Here is a 22903-nt window from a genome sequence, read left to right on the forward strand (position 1 = left end):
CTCTTTGGGAACATAACCGTTTACCTCACCGATGGTCTGTCACATGTTGCTACCATAAGATAATCCAGTATTATTACATTATCGCAGCTTTTTCATCTTCAGGTTTGTTTCTTTGGAATATTTTTTACAGTAACATGTTATGACTTCTTTCCCTGAATATTTAAAAATATTTATTTATTCTTAAACTTTTCTTTTAAAGATTCTACCTTTTTTCTACTAATACACTTTTTCCTTTATTTATAGTTTTTCCTCGTTTTTCTCTAATTACACCCACAATTTTCTACAACTGAAATTCTTTAACTTTTACCTCTCATGTCTCTTAACCGTAAACAGGTCAACATAGTTTAGAACGTACCATGTTCTTTTAACGTAACTAGAATTTAGGCAGAATTTGGTGGATCTGAATTTGTTTTTTAGAGCAGTGGCTCTTCCAGTACAATCCTCCTTCATGTGAAGGCTGCACCAGTACAATAACATGACCTATAAATAATAAAAACTCCTGATTTCACCCTTTGCTTTAGTGCAAGGAAATACATCAAGATGTTTAATCAATTATCCTTTTAGAAAACATTATGAACCTGAAATTTCTTCAGAAAATTAAGTAAAATTTCAACAATATTTTGTCCTTTAAACATGTTTTATTTTATTTTTACTTCAGTTTTAGATATATTTTACATATTAATTTTATAAAATAAATGTTATTCAAAATGTATATTATTTTTAAATAAATTTAATTAACTTCATATATATATATATGAAATGTATTCTAAATTTTTATATACATTATATTTTCATCTATGTTTTAACTTATTTTTACATATTTATTTACATATTCATTTTAGATATTTACACATTTGCATTACAACTTATAGATCACAAAAGCTCCTAAGCATTTCTCTTCCTCCTTCCCTCCTGGTTTTAACTGTCAACCATCCATCACAGGTCAGAAGCAGCCTTTAAAACAAAAATGGCCGACTGCAGGTACTTTTGGTGTTGTGACATCAGGCTTCTTACTTGGTAGTGGTCGCTCGCTGCCTTGTCCGCCACGTTTAGAACCCCCAGAGAGCTGGCTCGCTTCATGCTGCGCCCACATGCAGAGAGGCAGGGTGAGGGGGTCAGAGGTGAGGGGGTGGAGAGTCAGGCGTGAGGATATGAGCTCAGTAGAGGTTTATGTGGAGGTTAATTATGTCCATGATATTGTCACACAAAGGTTAGTAAGACAACATCTCACGTGTTGAATTATCCCTAACCCTGTTAAAGGTTAACAGTAAAACTTTGGTAGCCCTTTCTAAAAGGTTTTCTTCATTCATTATGAGGACATTTTGCCAGTTTGTGAAAAACATCTCAAGCTTTCATTAGAAACTTTGACACCGTCCTTTTACTAATGAAGGATGGGTGCAGATATCTCTGGTCTGTTAAACGCTAAATGAACCAAGACCTGATTTTAGAAAAGTGGCACTGCAGAAAACAGCCATCTTAAAAGTCACTGAGCAAGTTTTAAAATTCAAAAACATACATTTAATGGCCATTTTATCAGGTACACCTGTTTAAATGCTTGTTAACGCAAATATTTAATTAGCCAATCACACGACAGATACGTAATGCACGTGCTCAGGTAGACATGATGAAGATGTTCAAACTGAGCATGAGAACGAGGAAGAAAGGGATCTAAGGGTACCGTGTGTAAGAATTACTGACATCTAGTGGTAAAGATGGGAATAACAATTACTTCAAATACACGATGGTAAATGGACGGTGGCCGTCAGTGGCCAAATTTCTTCCAACCATAAACATTTTTTCATCTGTAAGCGGATCCAGTGGAATGAAGTGCAGCACAGACAAGTAACTACTTCAACATTGTGTGTATGTGAACCGTCTTCTTCTATGGTGCCTTTTAATGCAAAACCTATCCCAAACGGTGCTATAGCGTCAAACAAAGCCAGTACTGCAGTTTTAAAGCTCAGAGGTGGAGGCGTGGTGGAGGTCTGCGCTCTCTGTGTAATTCTAGTTTTAGTAATGTGATTAGATACAACACTGTTTTTAATGATATAGTAAAATTTTCTTTGATCTTTTTATTTAGTTACAAATTGCTCCTTCGTGTGACTTTGAACGTGGCACGGTTGTTAGAAACTGCTGATCTACTGGGATTTCCACACACAACCATGTCTAGGGTTTACACAGAATGGTCTGAAGAGTATTGTTGCTGACCATGTCCATCCCTTTATGACCACAGTGGAGCATCTTCTGATGCTACTTCCATGTCACAAAGCTCAGATCATCTCCACCTGCTTTCTAGAACATGACGATGAGTTCACTGGACTCCAACGGCCTCCACAGCCACCAGATCTCAGTCCAGTAGAGCAGCTTTGGGATGTGGTGGAACGGGAGATTCTCATCATGGATGCAGCCGACAAACCTGCAGCAACTGTGTGATGCTGTCATGTTAATATGGAGAAAACCTCTGAGGAAGGTTTCCACCACCTTGTTCAATCTATGACACCAAGAATTAAACCCAGTTCTGGAGGAGAAAGGGGTCCAACCTGAGGCTAGTAAATTGGACCTGATTGCTGGTGAGTGTACTTGTTCTGTTTTAGTAGAAAATCTGGAAATTTTACAGGATAAATATCCAGATAAAACTATCACAATGAGTTTGAAAAAGAAAAAAAAATGCAGTTTTGTTTTAATCTAAATGATAAAGTTTTTTGTTTTGTTTTTTTACTGTAAAAATATTCTCAATGCTCAGTCTTGAGGAAAAGTAGGATTCCTTTATGTATGGGTCGGATGCATATGAAGCATTTAAATGCATCCCTTAATTGAAATGCTTCATATCTCCTACTGTACCTATTAAATATTGTGGATTCCTGCTTCCTTTGCTGGTGGGAAGATGAAAACTGTAGTTCCTCTAGTTTCTTTTGGAGGCATTTAACCTCTGTTTTGTCTTGTTGAATTAGAAAAAAGAAAGAAAACACTCAAACAGAAACATTTCTGCAGTGGTTTGACGTCTCAGCGATGAGGATGATGAGGACAACCAGGTCGTGTCCATCAAGCCTCATGAGCCGCAGTGAAGAGCAGCACCAAAAAGGAAAATAAGACACCAGTGAGCACACAGATGAGGCATGCAAGTTGAGAGGAAAGAAAAACATTTATTCATAAATGGAAAAAGAAAAAAAAAAGAAATTCAGCACAGCATTGAATTCTACACAAGAACAGCCACGCAGACATGTTGTTTTCCAAATAAAAAATAAAATAAAATCCAAAGCTGTGTGAAACTGAGCAAGGTTTCCAAAAGCCACAAATTCCAATAAATAAATGTAGAATTATTAGTGATAAATGAGGCATAACAAGCTGAAGGCAACTCAAAGCAGACATTAGTAGTTTGTGTCTCACTGCAGATATTCTTCGTCAAGGATATCACAACATAGTGTGTGTGTGATTATTTATTTTATTTATTCCCGTTTTATTACTTTCCTTTGGTTTTCCGCTGTAAAAATGTTCACATTTGGTCCCATAAAGTGCCATTTGTGATTTTATATGTAAATAAAATCAGTTTGTATGTATATATACATGCATACCTACACTGACGGGGCTCCACATGAAAGCAAACATGTGGATTTAAGATAAAAATGTCATTTTTTAATTTATTTTTTCTTGTTTAAAAATATTTTTAACAGGTTTAAAAAAAGAAGGTATTAGTGTTTGCTCCTTATATGAACACGTTTATTAATGATAGTAACTTTTTGACCATTTTCTCCTTAAAAATACTTTAATTTTCATTTCTGATCAGCTTATCATGAATACTGATCTTAAAATATTGCATCTTTTTCTAGAAATGTTTTAATGTAAAAAACTTTATAAAAATATTGCATTTTATTCCTTTTTCTTCTAATATAAATACTTCTAAGTATTCCCAAATTTGAGAATGAAATGAATGTTTTCTCAAAACACTTAAAAACAATACAACTTGCTGAGATAAACCATTTTTTCTGCTTATAACCCTTTTCTCTTCTTGTGGAAAATACAGTTTTCCCTTTAAGATGTAAACAGTAATAATTAAAATATTAAAAGCTATTTAAGATTTTCTCTGAGAATACTCCACATTTTTGTTTATATTACTCGCATATCTAAAATTATTTCTCCATTTCTTCAACTCTTGCATTATTAAAATGCAACAGTGGGCAGAAACGGTGCGTTTAAGGCACCGGCCGCTGTGAAAGGTAAACAAATGCAATGGGGAAAAAGACCAAAGCGTGTGTGACTACAGAAGCTCAGTTCATGTGCAAACACAGCTTTAGAGTTACACCACTTCACCACCAGCAAAGCAGAGCAAAGCCCTTCTTTTGGTTTTAGTTAGTATGCCAACCACCGAGTGAGTGTACGGAGAGGTGGGCGCCGTCCTCCGGGCCTCCAGTGCATCATAAAGTGAGTCACCTGCAGCGGTTAGGGGCAGGTGTCAGGGTGGGTGAGGGAGCTGATAGTTACCCTGGGTTTTTGGGCTCACTGTCTCGTGACGAGCCGCCGCCGCCTTTCAGCTTGCGGACGAGTTTCTCGCTGCTGCGACGGATCGACGCTCGTAGTTTGCTGAAGGAGCCGCTCCTCTTCAGAGATCCAGATCCGTCCTGGTGGGACACGTCACAGCGTTACTCTCACTCAGTCATGAAACCAATCAACACATGCACACGAAAGGGAACACAGAGATTTGTGATCTTTTTCATTCATTCCTGGGCTAAACTAACGAGGCTGAAACTACAAGAATGACTCAGAAAAACCCTACCAGCAGCAGCACTGGTCAAATCTCCAGTCATCACCTGTACAATTTAATGCAGTCAGACTCACGAAGCACAGAAAGTTCAGAAACTATGTTTAGTGTTATTGTACTGGACTGGATTCAGCACGAGGTCCTTCCCATTCTTTTGTGCCAACTATGACAGCAGAGCTATGAGACTGAATTTAACTGTACAGATGCACCAAAAAACAAAAACACTCGTCAACATGATGCAAAAATGCAGTTGTGCACTTATTTGCAAACCAGTTAGGTTGCTAAATCCTTTATGTGGACACCACTTCAGTTCTGAACAGCTTTAAAAGGAGCTGGCCCTCACAGGTGATTTTTTTAGTGCGATGCAGGTTTATTATGCTGAGCAGGGTGGTTCTGTCAGATGCTGTGAAGTGGATGTTTAAAGTCAGAAGTCACCATCAGCCAGCAAATTCAGCAGCAAACCAAGTTCTGATTAGTATACATGTGGATCAAAGCATGACTTTGAGTTCATGTGTGACAGAGAACACCACCCTTCTTGCATGTCCAGCAAAGCTTCACCTACCTTTATAATCACAAGAGCCCCAACGAGAGAATAATTAAAAACACCTGTATGGATGTGAAGGGCAGTGAATTTATTGCTCAAAGGTTTTACATCCAAGATTCTTTTCTGGGAATAGTAGTTTTTTTTTAGCTGTACTTGGTGAGGCTGCATAGAAAATTTCAGGTAGTTCTTCTAGTGCTATACGTTGCAGACGTATAATGTATGTATATGCAGACGGTGTCTTTGTAGGAATCTTCCCCCTTTCACCTGAAACACGACACCTAATGTTTAATTAAGTCCTAGCAGCATAAGAAAACTTGCCACCTCAATCATTCAACATTTGTTGTTTGTTCAGCTGGAAAAACTTTCCAGAGAAAAGTTTATTTTGTTTAGTCCAAACTTTTAAAATGTTCTAAAAACTGAAGAAAATGTAGATTTTTTTGTTTTTGCTAACATGCTTACAATCAGCTGTTAATGGCAAGGTTTAGAGCCCGCTCAGTTATGGAGCCACACAGAAAAAGAGAGGGAAGACACAAAGAGACAACAGGAACAGGTTCAGGTGAGCAGAGAGTTTAGCTTTTATTAGAAGTTAAGAAAGACAAACTATAAGATGCACAAACGAGACAGGACACGCAGAAGATTAGTAGCAGGAGCAGAAAACAGGCTGATGGAGACTTTTTAAATCACCACTTTGTCAGGAAACACAACAATGCTTCTTTAGATCAAAATAACCCCCCCTCAAAAAAAAAAACACCCCACCACTTACATCTATATACAGAGATATACAGCAAGTAAACAGGCAAGATGCACAAAGTTTAAGCTCTTTGTTTAAACAAAATGCTTCACTTTCTTTAATACAGTCTTACAATTACCGGAAAATCCACTGACAGTTATTCAAATCCATCGGTCAGGAATCCTGTAAGTAAGTGTCCTCGTACTGACGTTTAGTTTACTCTGACATCTGCACAATGTGACACTAGTGACTCCTCTCTAACAGGAGCTGAAACCTACAGAGCTACAGTTAACGGTGCTCTGGACCATGCTGATGAGTTACGTTGATGTTATTCACAGTGTGTTAAGTCACTACTATATGACATGTTTAGAGTCACCACTACAGATGTTACTGTTGATTTAAACTGCATTAATAAAATAAGGGCAGAAGCTTCAACCCCTCCTGGAAGATAAAGGACAGGAAGGAGATCTTAACTCTCACCAGTTCAAACCTGAACTGTGCATCTGAGAAAGTTTTGTGTTTATATCAGGGATGTTTTTTTTTCTAATCTTGGCTTTTTTCTAAGTGTCTCTATAAAAGTTTTTTTCCATCTCTTCTCAGAGTGAATGTTTTCAATTTGTCTATTCTTCTTTTATGTTTAGTCGAAAGTTTGTTTTTATTCATTTTGCAGTAATTCTGAGCCTCTTTGTGCTGGTTTTCTTTCTGTTTCGTGGCTGTTTTGACTCGTAACTTTTGGACCTGAATCCATGAAGCACTCTAGCTCTTTGATCTGGTTTTTTCATTTAAGGAAACGTGACTTCTTACAGTAAAACTGGCCCAGTGCTGCAGTGCAGTCAACTGTCTTCATCCACGATACCAGAACATTTGCAACTGTGTGTTCAAATTAATTGTGTTCTGACAATGACAACATTAATGTTTAGTTTCATTAACAACACTTCAGTAAGTTATCACCAGTTTGAGGTTTGTGCTCCACTACTCAGTGATGTGACAAATCCATCATTAGATAAGTCACAGATTCATTTTCTGCTCAAATCTTAATTTTACGTGACTAATCAGGCTCTTCTAATCAAGGTCGCAGAGTTATTTAGCTCCTCTGAAAGGCTAAGCTTAGCGTTATATACCCTAAAAACAAATTCTTTTTATAGTATGTTCCACCTGAATCAGAAATAGATCATTTTAAATGCACACTCAAAGCATTTTAGAGTCCAGTCAAAAATGGTGAGAGTTAAAAAGTAGTTTGGACAACAAGGTAAAGAATATTGTTTTATGGGCATAACGTCAATCGCCCAACAATCTATTAAAATCAGTCTACAGGCATGAAGTAAAGCACAATTTGATGATGCTGGAGAATGAGGGTAAGAGGGGAAGAAGAGGAGCAGAGTTAAAGGACAGAAAGAAATAAGAGAAGCTCAAGTTTTATGTTGTCAAAAAGAAACATTGCCATTCCCCCTCACCCACAACAAATGCAAAGTCAAACAGGTTCAAGGGGTTTCAAAGCAACATTATTATTCTGGTTTAACACGGCATGAAGCGTCCCGCCAGAGAAAAAGACAGCAGGAGTCAGAAGTGAAGAAAACTGCAAAGCTGCAGGGGTTGAGGCGAGGCATCCATCATGCAGAAGACAAGTTTTTAGAACCAGTACAAGGCATCTGGAGTTATGCCTGCCGGTCGGACAGAGCAGGAAGAGAAGAGAAAGAAGGGAAGATAAACAGTGAAAAGGAGAAAAAAGCTTGATGAAATTCGGATACACACTTTCAAAGAGCAGTTAAAGGAAAGGAAGGGACAGCAGGCGTGATGAGAGGTTTCTCAGGTCAGACACAGTGTGTAAGTCCAGTCTGCTTTAACTGCAGGTACACAAGCTGCTGGTGTTTTCCTACCGTCCTATTAAAACCTCTAAAGCTAAAAAGGTGATTAACCTAAAAGATGATACCACGTAGAAGAGAATGGATGAGTCAGACTGACTAATTCCTGCTGCAGGTGTGACAGAAAAATTTACTAAACACCTCGGCGGGTTGAACAAACCCAACACATTAGGTTGAGATACTCATCACTCCTTACGAAACCTCATAATGTCAGCTGTTGGGTGGAAAAGTGTTTCAATTTGGCCACTAGGAGGAGCTTCTTCACTGTGTCCGAGTGAGAGGCAGCCTGTACACTTACATCACCAGGGTTACACTTCGATGCAGGAAGGAGACACATGAGAGCAGCCAGATTCCCCCTGAAACTACATATTTGGTTGCTTCCTTGTAAACAAGCTATTTGCATGTTTGCATGCGTTCCTTCCTTCATTGTTTGCTTCCTAAAATATGTAATGAAAAGAGCAAGTTCAACAATTTGACTATTTAAAGCAAAATTATTGATCAAGCACACTGAAAATCTCATAATCTGAATTTATTCCAATTTTCTGTCTTGTGTTTGGATTTTTGCCTCACAAGCTACATATATGTCTAATTCATAGTTTCTCCCCATCCGGCTGCAAACATGCGGACCAAGAAAATCTGGGAAACAGTGAAGATCAGTAAGGTCACAGTTTACACTCTCGGGTAGCAGCACATCACGCATATGCAAATGACAAATACATCAGTACAAACAGATGCAGATCATGAACAATAAACACAGCAGGAGTACAGTACAGAGCCCATGTTGAGTCAGAACAGACTGATGAGTCAGACTCTTTCAGAGGTGAGAAGAAAAGTCTTTGTTTTTTCACAGCTGCCTGTGGAAAGAGCCGAAGTGGAAATGATGATTCGTTTGACCAAAATGTGGTTTGACATCAAAATATATTTATATACAACTTTTTGTGCGGTAATTAAATGCAAATCTATTCAGATTTACAAGTTCTGTTTTCATATTTTCACCCATTTATTTACCATTGTATAAAATCAGATTTAAGGACAAAAGACAATCATCTCACTCTTCCCACTGCAGCTCGTTCCAGATGAGACAGTTTCCTGATATAAACGGTGCGGAGATCAGCTGGTGGCTCTCTGCAGGATGCTGCAGGCTGATAACTGGCTGACACCATACGGCATCAGTGTCTCACACTAAACCTCCCAGAGCCCCAATCGAAGGTACAGGACTAGATGCTGATTGGTTGTTCGGGGTGCTATGACTACTGTTGCTATGTAAGAAGACCAGCTCTGCAGAAGCCTTTTAGAAATGAGGTGGCAAGCGACTTACAGCAACCCTACATCTGCATGTTCTACCACTGCAGTCACTAGAAGCTGCAAAAATATTGCAGATGCTCCGAAATGCACCAGTTTTGTTAGAAATGTGGCTCTGCAGAAGGAGTCGAGTAAGTGGCGTCAACATGTGAGACCAGAAAGGTTTATTGCTGTGAAAACGTGTTCAGAGTTAGTTAGAAGAAGTTAGCACTACGCTATAATTCAACTACAGTCACAGATGAAAGCCATGTGCAAAGAACAACTACTGTGTGGGTCACAGTCAATCAGCACTATCAGTGTGACTCATAAAAAATGATCCCACTGGAGCAGATCTGACAGCATAAAGGGATTCTGATTAGAGATTTTTTCATTCATTAATAGATTAAAGAATAACTTCTTTATTGACAGAGGCCACCGAGTCTTTATTACGTATGAAAGAACATATTCTGACATGATGCTTAAACACCCCACTAGGATATTACAGTATTTACATTAGCATCAAAGTGTGAAGATAATGTTTAGTCCAGGGGCGCCCAAGTTCGGTCCTCGAGATCTACCATCCTGCAACTTTTAGATGCAACCCTTCTCCAACACAGTCATCAGATGTCATCGGCATTCAGCTCTGCAGCGGCCTGGTAACGAGCCAGTCATTTGATTCAGGCGTGTTGGAGGAGGGTTTCATCTAAAGGTTGTAGGATGGTAGATCTGGAGGACCGGACTTGGGCACCCCGGGCTCAGTCATTCTCTACAATGTTGGGAGTTTTTAGACAAAGTATGAAATATGCTTGTTGTTATTATCTTTGCACAATAAACATTTATTTATTTTTTAATAGTATTTTATTTTTCTAGAACTTCTATAATGCTTCTGTTAATATGTTTAAGTTTGTTTTTAACATGCTAGATACAAAAAAAGACTAAAACATAATAAAACTTTAGAAATACTCTATTTTGGTGTAATTTTGTTTTGTAAAACATTATATTGCTATTTAAAAGTAGTATTAGCATGGTTGTGTATTTATAAAGGGAATTAATTGAGCTTTAAATGCAGTTCTTACTACTGTTTTTGCTTGGACAGTACACTCTGTTCAGCCATCTTTACCAGTCAGGAACAAAATGTGACTTTAATATACAAAAAGCACTTCAATGTACAAGAATATTGGAGCCTTTAACATTATTGGTTGTAGATTTTACCCATGCAGCATGATGATGATGAGATCTAATTGTTTTTCTTGTCCAAACTACATTAAAAAGACAAACCAGAGCTTGCACATGTGAGTAAATTGTAAACCTAATTCTAAAATTCAGCTCTGATCTCTGTGTGTGAATAAAATGGTGGCTTCGGTCCATAAAGAAACAGATGGTGTATCATGTAAACCTGTCTGCATCCCTGATTTGAAGACTCTCAGTAACATGCTGAGGGCTGTGTACTGTACTTACCCCGTTCCACTCCACGCTCATACTCACTTCCTCGCCACCGTCCGGCCCACTCTCATACTTCACCGTGTCAGACGTCAGGCTCTCGCGGCTCCGCTGCTTCTCGCGGGCCTCCGGCTCGCTCAGCACCTCGGCCACGCGCTGCTTGTGCACATTGTCCAGACCCTGAAAGGCACGTGCACACAGATGTTGGCAGGACAATAGATGCCAATTCAGCTAATCCAATTAAAGCAGAAGCTCAGCACCTGTGCCACCTGCAGCTCCAGCTCAATGAAACAAAACACAAGTGCAGCCAAAAGCAGCAAGTAACAATTCATCCAATCCAATTACCACGAACACTAGAGACTCCCACCATGTGCAGCTGTAAACCCTGGCGGACATCAATACCTCGTATCAGACACCAGCAGTCAGGAGTGTTAGACCTTCAACAATGTCTGACAGGAGATGTTTCATATTCTAATAGTTTGTTTAAATTTCTCTTCATGTCAGTGGTGCAAAAAGTGTTTGCCCCCTTACTGATACTTTTGTCTCATTTTAATATCTCAGATCATAAAATACATTAAATATCAAAGATAACATCAGTTAATACATTATTTCATTTATTAAGGGAAGGAACTGATCTAAACCAACCTGCCCTATGAGAAAAAGTAATCACCCCCTTAACCCCCTGCAGCCCAGCGTTTGATATAACAGAGACTTCTACGTCGCTGTGGAGGAATTCTGGTCAACTTTTCTTTGTAGAATTGTTTTAATTCTGCCACATTGGAAAGTTTGAACATGAACAGACTGTTTAAGGTTAACGGGATTTAAGTTCAGACTTTGACAAGGCCACACAAAACCATTTTTTTGGTGGTGTGCTGCTGATCACTGTCCTGCTTCATGATCCAAGCGCACTTGAGTTTAAAGTCATGAACTGATGGCGGGACGTTCTCCTTCAGGATTTTCTTGAAGAAACCTGAAATCATGGTTCTATCAGTTAAAGTTGTTAAAGCAACACCAGACCATCACACTACCACCACCATGTTTAACTGTTAGTATGACCATCTTTTTCTGTACCAGATGTAACGAGATGCTCTAAGTTCCACTTTTGTGTTGTCAGTCCACGGAATATTTTCCCAAAAGTCTTGGGGATCATCACAATGTTTTTTTTTGGCTAATGTGGGACTTTGTGTTTTCTTCTTTGTCAGTTGTGGTTTTCATCCTGGAACTCTCCATGGACGTTTTGTTCTGATTATTGAACCGTGAACACTGACCCTAACTGAGGCAAATGACACCTGAAGTGCATCAGATGTTGTTCTGGCCCTTTCGCAACCTCCTGGATGAGTCGTCGATGTGGAGTCATCTTGGTCCTGGTTCACTAGCAAGTTTTTTCCATTTGTGGATAATGGCTCACGCTGCGGTTCACTGGGGTCCAAATAGCTTTTTTCCCTTAATAAATGAAGTCCTGATTTAAAAACTACTTTCTATATTTACTCAGATTATCTGTAGATTGTCTGTCCGATGATAAAATTTTAACTAAACATAACTAAAACATTTAACTATGACAAAGATTTGTAAGGAGGCATATACTTTTCACAGCACTATGCAAAGCTAAAAATGTTGGCATTTTTACGCAAGAAGAAATTTTGAGTTAAATGTGGACTGATGGTCCCATCACACCAAGATGTGGTCCATTTCCTGTGACTCTGCCCGAGCAATGAATTATTCAAAAAGGGAAAAACAAAGATCAACAGTGGAACAGTCATGATGTTACAGTCCTCTTCTTACTGGGTAAGTCATGCTTTTTTTATCTTTCAAAGATCGAACTGACATAATGAGGACATGACACTTTATCCATTCATGAAGACGAGGCTCCAAAGAAAAAGTTTTCTGCATTTGTCAAGTCAATTTTCTTCAGTTTCATCTTTACATATCCTTAAAAGATCCTATTTAACGCAGGATCCTGCACATGTTTTTACCCGAAAATGTAATTTTACAACTAGAACTGCAGCAGAACTGCAGGAATCCAGTTTGTATCATTACTGAGACATATGGCATTAAATCCTGTGAGGAAATCTTAATTTTTGATACAGAACTGATGGGTTTGTCACTGCTTCCTACTTGTCATCTCAACAGGAGACCCCATTATGTCTGATACATAGTTCATCATCAGACTCAGTTAAAAACAAAACCCCAGGCTCCACAGCATCCTGAGTGAATCATCTATTTTCCTTATTTTACACCAGGCAGCACATTTTCTGCCTCTTAAACTAACCAGTTATCAACTGCTATCTACACAAAGTTTGGTTGTTTATCAGCCAGTGACCCCACCTGCTTTCTGGAGCGAATGGCAGCTTCCTCCAGAGTCTCTGCTGCCTCAAACTTGCCCTGCCGCCTATAGAGGGCCCCCAGATTCTTCAGGGTGGTGGTCACTGTGGGGCTAAGAACAAGAAAAAAAGATGTTACTAAAAATCAATATTTTCAATGTGTATAATTTTGAGGATTTGTTGCCTCATCTGAATACATTTTCTGGCACTTTTTTCTCTTGCTCTCGAGAGCGTCATATATATTTCAGGACACAAACTGACCTGTCGACCTTACAGGCTTTGTACCAGCCTCCATATTCTCCAAATGGTGAGCTGTCCTTCTGCTTCCCCTGAGAGAAAAGGCATCAGCTTACACAACAATCTTTTATGAAACACAAACGTTCCAGTCAAGTCTAAGCAGGAACAAATTAATAGGATCCCGGAAATAAACCCAACAACATGGAAATGAAGATATTTCTGTACTACTATACTGTTGGGATCCTTTCCTCTATACAACTAAAGCCACTGAAATATGATAAAATGAACCCCACTTAGTAAATGTGTGCACTTCCACTATTAGAAATGGGGAGTTTTTACAGAGGATTTACCTGCTAATGAAGTCAATTTTTACTTTCTGCTTTCTCTGTTCAGTATGTGTCACCAACATTGTTTTTAGAAACCCAATAAGCCTGAAATGAACTCACATTAACATGCTCTCACCTTGCTTTGCTCCTCTCTCTCCTCAGCATGCATCCAGATTGGTTTGTTCTCATCTGCAAAGAAATGCCAAACTCAGATAACAGCAGGAAAGAGTTTCTAACAGTCACAGCGGCTCGGAAATGCAGCTTTCATGTTGGACTGAAAGGTCATTTCGGTTTATAGGTGTGCATTTCACTAATATGAAAACAGCAGTCTGAACATTTTAACCTTTACATTAAAGGAGATTGAGGATTGCTGAACACATGCGAGTTTGAGTTTCAGTCTTCGTTACCGTCGACAGAGCCGAACTCCCTCTCGTGCGCTCTGGTGAGGATTTCTTTATACAAAGTCTCAGCTTGCTTGAACTTGCCCTGCTTTAGGTAACAGGATGCCTGCAGAACACAGAGCAAACAATCACAATCAGCATTACAAAGAGTTATAGAAGCAGGACACAGAGAGAAAGAAGTGAGATGCAGGTTTTCCAGGTTGAGGCAGCTTTTTTTTTTTTTCCTCTCTCTCTCTTTCAGCATAATCTCTCACCAGGTTGTTCTTAGTTTTAGCCACGTTGGGGTCATCGGGGCCCAGTTTGGTCTGGTAGATTTCCAGTGCTCTCATGTAGTAGTACTCCACCTCCTCATACTTGCCCTGGTTCTGACACAGCAGGGCAAGGTTGTTCAGCTGCTTGGCTACATCTGGGTGGTCCTTTCCCAAAACCTGAGACAGAAGCCAGACAGAGACAGGGATTAAAACAACAGTGAGGAGTTTCAGACAGCTGGTCCAAGTCTTAGCCATGGTAAGAAGTTAAAGCCAACCTACAGCCAAGTTCTGGTGAGAAAATACCCACAAGGTTAGCCAGCACTGCGATCAAGGCTGTGGTTAATGTTTCTTGTACAACACAGCAACAGTACGGTACTTCTGTCTGAATAGGACACTACTTCAATCTGATGTGATTTAAACCTTCATGGCTAACTGAGCAACTTTAGATAACAAACAGGGCGGAGAGGTTTGTCATGAGGCATGACGCTGATGTTGGGCTTATGTTAAATGCACACAATCTTTAACATAACATTAGAAAATAAATCTGAAGCTGGTGCTGATTTCTGGTCTTCATAAGGAGATTTAATCCATTAGCATCTGATCCTGTGCCATACTGAGGTTTTTGACCAGTCTGAGAACAGCAGCATAGCACAAAACTGCAGTTATCACAGAATTTAATATCTGCTTTTCTGCACTAAGGCAGCAGAAGCAGAAACATTTGAGAAGAAATCTTTAAAAGTGAACATTTGCATCCAAGTGGATGTGACGGCAGTGTAAGCTCTTCCTGTGTGCTGAGAAGGCTTAAAGCCATCGCCGCCGAGTGTAGCGAGCATGAAAGAGATGCTGAAGGATCATTAGGGACTGCATGGCTAAACCTAGAAAGCTGCAGGGAGTTTAGCCTGAGTCTGATTGCCCAAAAAAAGAAGAACATTGGTAGGGAGGGGGGCAGAGAAAATGAAAATGCAGAGTAGTGTGGAAAAGAAAAAGGATGTGTTATGGAAACAATAACAGTACGCGTCAAAGGGGAAGAGAGCTCTTGCTGTTGTGTTGCTCACTAAAAAAAGGAAGGAAGACCCAGAGAGAAAGCCATATTAGGTGTCACATTTAGCTTCAAATCTGGAAACAAATAGCTTGCTGTTTGTCTTCTGGGGACTTTGTGTCTTCATTTTACAGCACTGTAAGAGTGTGGGAGGTCTGAACACTACTCTCTCCTGGCTGAAAACACACAGCCTCTCAGAGTCTGTGATCTCCACCAACTATCAAAGGAAAGTTAACCAGAGTATTCACTCAGTCCTGGCCTCCGCCTCCCCTCCTGCTACCCTAACACATCTAACAGCTTCCCTCTAAAAATCATTAGCTGGAAAAAGGATTGCCACAAATGACACGAAACAGCACGGTCACTGAGGAACTGACCGTGTTTACTGACAGCTTTCAACACCAGAAGTGCTGCAGTCGAGGTGGTTTCTGGGAAGCCTTCAGGACCACGATCTTCATCTTATATCAACTGAATCAAAGCTCAACTCAAAATCTAACTCTTAACATCTGACCCACCGCAGTCAATACAAAGGTTCATCATCCTATAAAGAATTAATCTGGCCAAGAAATTTTTAAAAAGTTTAATTAGAACAAAAAAAAAATTATAAAACCAATGTCCAGTGTAGTTTAAAGTAAATGTGCTTCACAAAGCAAAACAATGTATTTTAACTAAACTGTTCTTTAGCCCCCAAAACTCATGAGCAAACCAATCAATGCATTAGCGAAAACAGTTCCAAAAAGCTGTGTATCAGTCCGGCTCGGGCACAGATCAATACGGCATAGCAGGAATTAAATGAACCCAACACTTTTAGCAGCAGCAGAACTGATTTAGGCCTTAAAGAGAAATAAAACACACCACGAAGAAAACTAAAAAACATCGGGTGCCTCCTGCCAGCTGAGAACAGGAAACTGAGGCTACAATTCACACACACTCCCCAACACTGGACAATAGAAGATGGAGAAACGTTGCTGGTCTGATGAGTCTCCATTTCAGCTCCACATTCAGCAAATAATTCCCCATCAGACGATCAGTTACGTTAACATTTCTCTGATCGCACAAACAAAAACCATTAGAAGTTCATTTCAAACTGATGTTTCATTACCACAGAACAAGGCTCACTGAGCAGCTTCGTTTTATGCTAACAGTCAGGAACTCGATCTTCCTGAGCTCCTAAAAGAATTCTTCTGATTCAGCAGCGTTGCTGCAGTCACACCACAGTGCCATGCAAGTGCAGGAAAACTCAGCAGCACGTCGTGCAGCTTAACATCCCAGTTAAAATAGTATTTTATAAAAAGCTCCTTTAGCTTAAATGAAACTGACGTCTTATTCTAAGCAGTAGGAGAAGTGAGGTGGAGGATTTGTTTAAAAGCAAAAACCGAGAACAGACACCCGGAAAAGTCTTCTGCACTGTGAGCTTTGCTGGAGCATTAAATAAGAGGTGAAACCAAAAAATGGAGTACACTCTGGATACACAGGCTCATTTTATGTCACAAAAATTATCACAAGCAAAATCAGCCAAGAACACAAAGCAGAGCCACACCCTCAACCTACACAGAATATTTGGAGGAACCAGCACCAGCCGGTCCTGGCTACTTACAGGGTGCAGTGCTAGGAAGTTATAAAGAAGGTAGCACGAGCTGGGTGGAGAAACAAGTTGGTCCGTTTTCTTCTGGCTGGCAAAGCATACAATGCAAAGCAGATTTTGGAAGTTTTCATGTTTTACCCAATGTGTCTATGTGTCTCATCAAAAACACGAGAGGGGACACGAGTCTGCAGATTTCACTCTTCATGAAGTCGTTTCACAGATTTGATCCTGTTGCCTGGAAAAAGCCGAGAGCAGCACTACCAGCGATGGACTGCAAACCTTCTGTGTTACCAGGCTATACCGGAAGGAGTTGGAATAACCCAAGCACCATTAAGACCATGAGAGGTTTTGCTAATGGCAAAAACATTTAATTATCTAGTCAAACATGTGAGTTGCTTAGAAATTTTCCAACAACCAACCAAGACCTTTTCATATACAAACTCTGGATAATGTTCAGATAAAAAGGTCCAGCACTGTCTGCAGCTTTCCTGTAACACATTAACTACTGTTCTACAGGAGATGATGATGATGATGAGCCTAAATAAGCCTTAGCCTATTTAGCCCACCCCCAAGATGATGAGCCATGAGGCCATTTCACATTTGACTTTCAAGCCAGGACTGATGTGCCAGCTTGCTGGGGGGGGGGGGGGGGGGGAGCTTTATCCATCACAGTTATTGCAGCAAATAGGTGTCATGGTCTAATGTAAAGTTTCAAATTGGAAATTTACGCCTGTCAGAAAAATTAAAAGAAAAGCCTTCAGTTTAATTTTTTTCAAAAAGCTGAACAGCGAATTTGTTTTCTTTCTATTAAGCCTTTTTGCTTTTTCATGTAAAAATCTGTGTAGAAGCTCAATCTTTACTCATAGTGAATTTACCATATAGTCTCTAAATAAACACCATTTCGTGGCTGGATTGTAAACCTCCTGGATGGGATATAAATCCCTGGAAAACTTCCAAAGATCACCTAAAAGGTAAGTTACTGGTCACAGTTTACCCCCCACTGAAACTTGACAGTATAAGCGATAGTGCTCAGGGGTACTGGACATCTAGCGGAGTTTTAAGGGTTAATTATTTAATTCTAGCTGAATCCCATCAGGGTGGACCCACCTTTTCTCTGATCTCCAGCGCTCTCTTGCACAGAGGCTCCGCTTCCTTGTACTTCCCCCTCTTCCCATAGAGGACAGCCAAGTTATTGAGGGTGGCAGCAACCTATCAGGGACACAATAACATTAATTATTCTACCATGTTTTTCAAACCTTAATCATCTTCACCCATGTTTAACAGTATGCAGGACTCTGCCGCAGCAGTGAAATGTCAGTGATTTAGTGAGTCATTGATATGAGTAAAAGGATGTGCAGAAACAGGAAGTGATTGTGGTGAGCTGCAGTTTGATCCAAATCAGCTGAATGATGGCTCTCGTGATCGTAAACGTGAACTAAGGAGTACGGACTCTGCAGAGGCTGCTGCAGGTCAGCTCTGATCTCTGATTCACACCATGTTCTGGTGGCCCCGTGGACAGTGGGAGAAAAGATGGAGGAGGGGTGGAGTGGCAGCAGGAAGGACGACCATTCAAGACAAGGAGGAGGAGAGTGCTCCAGTTCCTTTTTCTTGCTTTCAGATATATATATATATTTTTTTTACTTTTTTTGTGTCCACACTTCATTTACAGGAACACCATAAAAAGATAAAAGGTCACAGCTTCGAATGGAGGAACATCAAGGCATACAGTAAAATCCAAAAGCAGAAGATGGTCCAGATTCTGATCAGACAGCCAGTTTCTCACAGACATCTCAGTCAAGGCTTCTATCAAACAGGAACTGGACTCATCCAGCATCCAAGAGAGAAGCTCAAAGCCTGGATACTTCAGATTCCTGGCTGATGAGTAGACAAAAATCTACAGTCTTACTGTGTCTGCTAACAGAGGTGCTTTTTCCTAAATGCTCCAGTTATTCTGGCTATGGGGGGAGGGGGGCAGCTTACTGAGTTAAGAGATGAAGCCACTTGATATTCTTACAACTTAACATCAGAATTTTGATTAAGAGAAAAGCAAGTAGATAAAGAGGAAAGTAAAAACCAGGAAACTGTGAATCAGTGTCAGATCAAATCAGATTTTTTTCCAAATAACAAATCACTGGGAAACGAAATAAATAAATCACGTCCCGATCAGGGCCTGAGAGGATGGAAGACGAGATAGGAGGGCTAACCTCAGTTTGACAAAATGCAGAGTGTTGGGGGTCCAAACAGGGGAGACACAGGCCTGCTGGGGTTAACACAGTTAGTTGACCTGCTTAGTTTACGGTCACACCAACAAACAGAAGGTAACGGATCTGAGACGTCGGGATCAGATAGTTACGACACCCAAACTGCTCATCACAGCCTTTACCTATTATAAAAGGTCTCATTTTAAATGTGTATTCTGTCTTTTGTTGTTTTTTAAAATAATTTTCAATAAGTTTAACGTTTTTCTGATGGTTTTATTTTTCAACCCTGCTGTAAGGAGCTTTGCAAATTTCTAACCTCGTAGAAAAAGAAGTTGCTCTGTAAAAAAGCTTTTCCATGATGATGGGTCTGATATTTGACCATGAAGATGGAAAAGCAGCAGCAGACCAAGATTAGAAACACAAATAAAAAAAATCTGTTTAATGAGAATACGTTGACTTCACAACTTAATTAAATGAATATTCTTACACTTTCTTAAATATAACTTTATTTAATTGCTTTTTTAATTAACCCTTGTGCCCCCTTTAATGATTTTATAGCGTTTTATGCTTGTACATTTTTGCCATGAAGGAATTTCTGACAATACATAAAAATACAAATGAAATTAAATCAGTTTTGTTGCTACTCGCTGACATATGCAGGTGTCTAATCACCAACAAAGACTTATATCCCTAATACTTATTATACTGAAAATAATCAAGTTTTTGGTTTTGTTTTTCTTGTATTGAATGAAGCAGTAATTCAGATATTTAAAGGGTTAAAAGCCTAAAAATGATTGAATGTTTGGTATTTTTGAGCAGGATTTTGCAGATAAAAAATAAGCAGAAACAAATATTGAGGCATGACGCTTTTATAGCTGTTTTTGTGCGTGAACACCTCTGGCCACGAGGGTCACCAGAGCGAGCCAAAGTCTTCAACAGAGTATAAAAGACATCCAACAGAAAAAGACAAAAAATCTGTACAAAAAGATGAGTTATTGCAAAAATTCATGGCACTTGCTGCAACACAGCCGAAATGATCACCAACTAAAAGAAAAAAGTTGGTAAAAATGGAAAAAAAAAAAAGTCTTGAGGATAGCATAAAGGTTAAATTTCAGTTTTCTTAACTTGAATTAAATTGCATTAAATTATTAACAGCACTAGTGAAAAGTATGGAAACACCTAGACGTGTTACTGAGCTTCAGATGTGGTGTTCTCATTTTGTTGGATGGAGTTTTTATGCCAAGTAGCTGCAAGCTTATACTCTGTTCTTAGCAGTTCAGACAAGAGTATTATATAATTCCTCTGATTTTTCTTTCAATTAACATGTTTCTTAAAGCGCTTACTATACCTTTAACGCCTTTCATTTAATCCAGTTTTGACTGAATATTTTCTGCACATTTTCCCATCTTCTGAATTTAATAACTATCTTTCCTTGTATCAGTGAGGACATCTGTATGAATCAGACAACTGTCCGAACAACAGAGCTGTACTTACAGCTGGGTGGTCCCTGCCAAGAGTCTTTTCTCTGATGGCCAGAGCATCATTCAACAGGTTAGCAGCCTCCTTGTATTTGTTCTGATCCCTGACAGACAGAAGCAAAATGACTCAGACCAAGACGGACTGAAAGACAAACAGGAGACAGAAACTATGGCAACAATTTAAACTGGCAGCCCATTATTTTTAGCGGACATGGTTAAAATAGTTCTGCTGCAGTTCCCACAGAAAACGCACCAAACTGCTAAACAGACTCTTAATTCTTTCAGGTTGTAGCAAATCAAAAGTCCGAAGTGACTATTTCAACTAAGATTTATACATGTACAACACAAGGGAACAGTCCTGTAAAATACTTGTCCAGCTCTTGTGTGTCATTCTTTTCTTTTCGTCTTCCTGGGCAGAGAAATTAAAGCTCGTCTAGTGAAACGGCTGTACTGTAAATCTTTGCTTGTGTCAGGCTATGTTTGGCTTTGTCTGACATGGAGGCACCGAGCTCTCATTAACTGGCCAGTCACACAATGCTCTGGGGGTGCACACCAAAGGTTTTAGGGGACATGCCACAGTGTTGTAAGGGTGACAAAAAGGCTAAAAGCACTGTCACTATCACATGCTTCTGTCTTGTTTAAAAAAAAGGGGATTTGTACAACTGTGCTATTCTATCTATTGCACACCCCTAAAAGGAATTCATTAAGTGGCGTCTGAAATTCTGGGATGGCTTAAAAAACAGCCAAAATACCAAAGAAGAAACATGTTTCTCCAAGTTATTTAAAAATAGACTAAATTTTGTAAAATATACCAAGACTGTATCATCTTACATAGTGGCCTAACAAACTACCTATATCCTCGTTTCGAGGCATCAGACCACTGAACCTTCTTAGGATCAATACTGACATAAATAACCCCAGTTAATCAGTGATTCGTTCCAGACTGGTATCGATTACCTGTAAACAAGTGCTAGAATATTAAGCATGGTGGCTACATCTGGATGGTCGTGGCCGGAGGTCTTCTCCAGATCTTCCAGGGCCTGTTTGCAGAGGGGCACAGCCACCTCGTACCTGCCCTGGGAGGCGTACTGGATCACCAAGTTGTGGAGGGTCCTCAGACGAGCTGGGATCTCATAGCCACCCTGCTGGGCCGCCGCGGCTGCAGCGCTACCATGCGCAGGTTGGACTGAACATGCAAGAGTAAAAACAAAAAACAGAAGGCGTTACAATATTAGGACACACCCGTTTATGCACTGTATTTTTATTGAAAACATTCAGACAGATATATTTAAATATTCATATGTGAGCACTAAAGACTGTGTTGTTACCAAAAACTGAACGTGCCCACAACAGGCAAGAAATCATATAAAAATAAAAATGACAAAGTTCACATAAAATAAAACAAAGCTTTCATCTTTTCCAATTCATTTTTGGAAAATAATGCATTGCCTTTATTGCATGCTGCAGATTCAGCTGCAACTGCAGATAATTCATCAACAGGAAGAGGCCAAAAATCATTATAGGCTCATTCATGAAGTTACTCTGGATACCAAAAATATTAAATATCCAATGCAGGTTTTCGTCTAAATATCACAAGTAATTTTAAACCTGCGTTTATAGAGTTCATCTACCATCTACAGTAAATGGGTCAATGCTGACATAGCAAACAAGTATTGGCTAGCTGTTCCAGTTTGTCCTACAAACGCTTGAAAAATGACCCTATTAACCACGGGATCCAGCACATTAGCAGAGTGCTTCCAGAACGAGGGCATTACTTAAGATATGTATAATGTTTCTCTGTCCTTGTGTGAGTGAGTGTCTAAGAATGCATGAATGAAAGCAAAGAGCAAAGGATCAGGAGACGCCCTGATAGAGCTTCTTATTAAAGGCATTCATCCCTATAGCTTACACTGAAAGAGAGCCAGTGGCTGATCTGAGTGGGAGTCAACCACCAACACCGACCACAGAAGAGTGTCCAGATACAAGGCCCACCAGAAGACATTCTCCACCTACACTCTGACTTTACTTTTTATATCTGTTCTTTATTTTAAGCTGATGGTTGCTGCTGTAACAGAAAAATTTCCCTCACAGGATTAATAAAGTACCTACCTACCTACCACCCTCCCTCAATCCAGTAGAGCAGCTTTAGGATGTGGTGGAACGGGAAATTCCCATCATGGATGTGTAGCTGACACACCTGCAGCAACTGTGTGATGCTGTCATGCATCTCTGAGGAATGTTTCTAACACTTTGTTGGCTCGATTACACCAAGAATTAATGCAGTTCTGAAGGAAAAATGGGTCCAACCCGGCTGATTTGAGCAAAGTGAACCTGATAAAGTGGCCGGTGAGTTTATATAGCTTTTAATACTATCAGATGAAATCATCAGGATCAACTGATTTTATTAAACATTACACATTTTTTATCCTTAAAAGCATTATATAAAGTACTTTA

At 39.6% G+C, this 22903-nt stretch overlaps 1 protein-coding gene across 6 annotated transcripts in view; it reads right to left on the minus strand.

Moving 5' to 3' along the window:
* Nucleotides 1-22903, minus strand: part of klc1a (kinesin light chain 1a) — a 41363-nt gene that overhangs the window by 6453 nt on the left and 12007 nt on the right. For 2 of the 6 annotated variants that reach the window (XR_006008653.1, XM_041971649.1), the window contains exons 5-15: nt 21407-21635; nt 20466-20553; nt 17878-17979; nt 14153-14326; nt 13905-14004; nt 13634-13686; nt 13196-13263; nt 12939-13047; nt 10632-10793; nt 4480-4616; nt 1015-1081 (exon numbers count right to left, since the gene is read on the minus strand). Coding sequence is in view for 5 of the 6 variants with exons in the window: in XM_041971649.1 (XP_041827583.1) it covers nt 1015-1081; nt 4480-4616; nt 10632-10793; nt 12939-13047; nt 13196-13263; nt 13634-13686; nt 13905-14004; nt 14153-14326; nt 17878-17979; nt 20466-20553; nt 21407-21635 (1289 nt within the window). In the remaining variant the exon portion in view is untranslated. Of the gene's footprint in view, nt 1-1014; nt 1082-4479; nt 4617-5851; nt 7692-10631; nt 10794-12938; nt 13048-13195; nt 13264-13633; nt 13687-13904; nt 14005-14152; nt 14327-17877; nt 17980-20465; nt 20554-21406; nt 21636-22903 lie in introns of those variants that run through there. The other 4 variants (XM_041971650.1, XM_041971651.1, XM_041971653.1 and 1 more) reach the window with 4 other exon arrangements.

This window comes from Melanotaenia boesemani, chromosome 20, assembly GCF_017639745.1.
Source record: "Melanotaenia boesemani isolate fMelBoe1 chromosome 20, fMelBoe1.pri, whole genome shotgun sequence".
In the NCBI taxonomy this organism is placed as follows: domain Eukaryota; kingdom Metazoa; phylum Chordata; class Actinopteri; order Atheriniformes; family Melanotaeniidae; genus Melanotaenia; species Melanotaenia boesemani.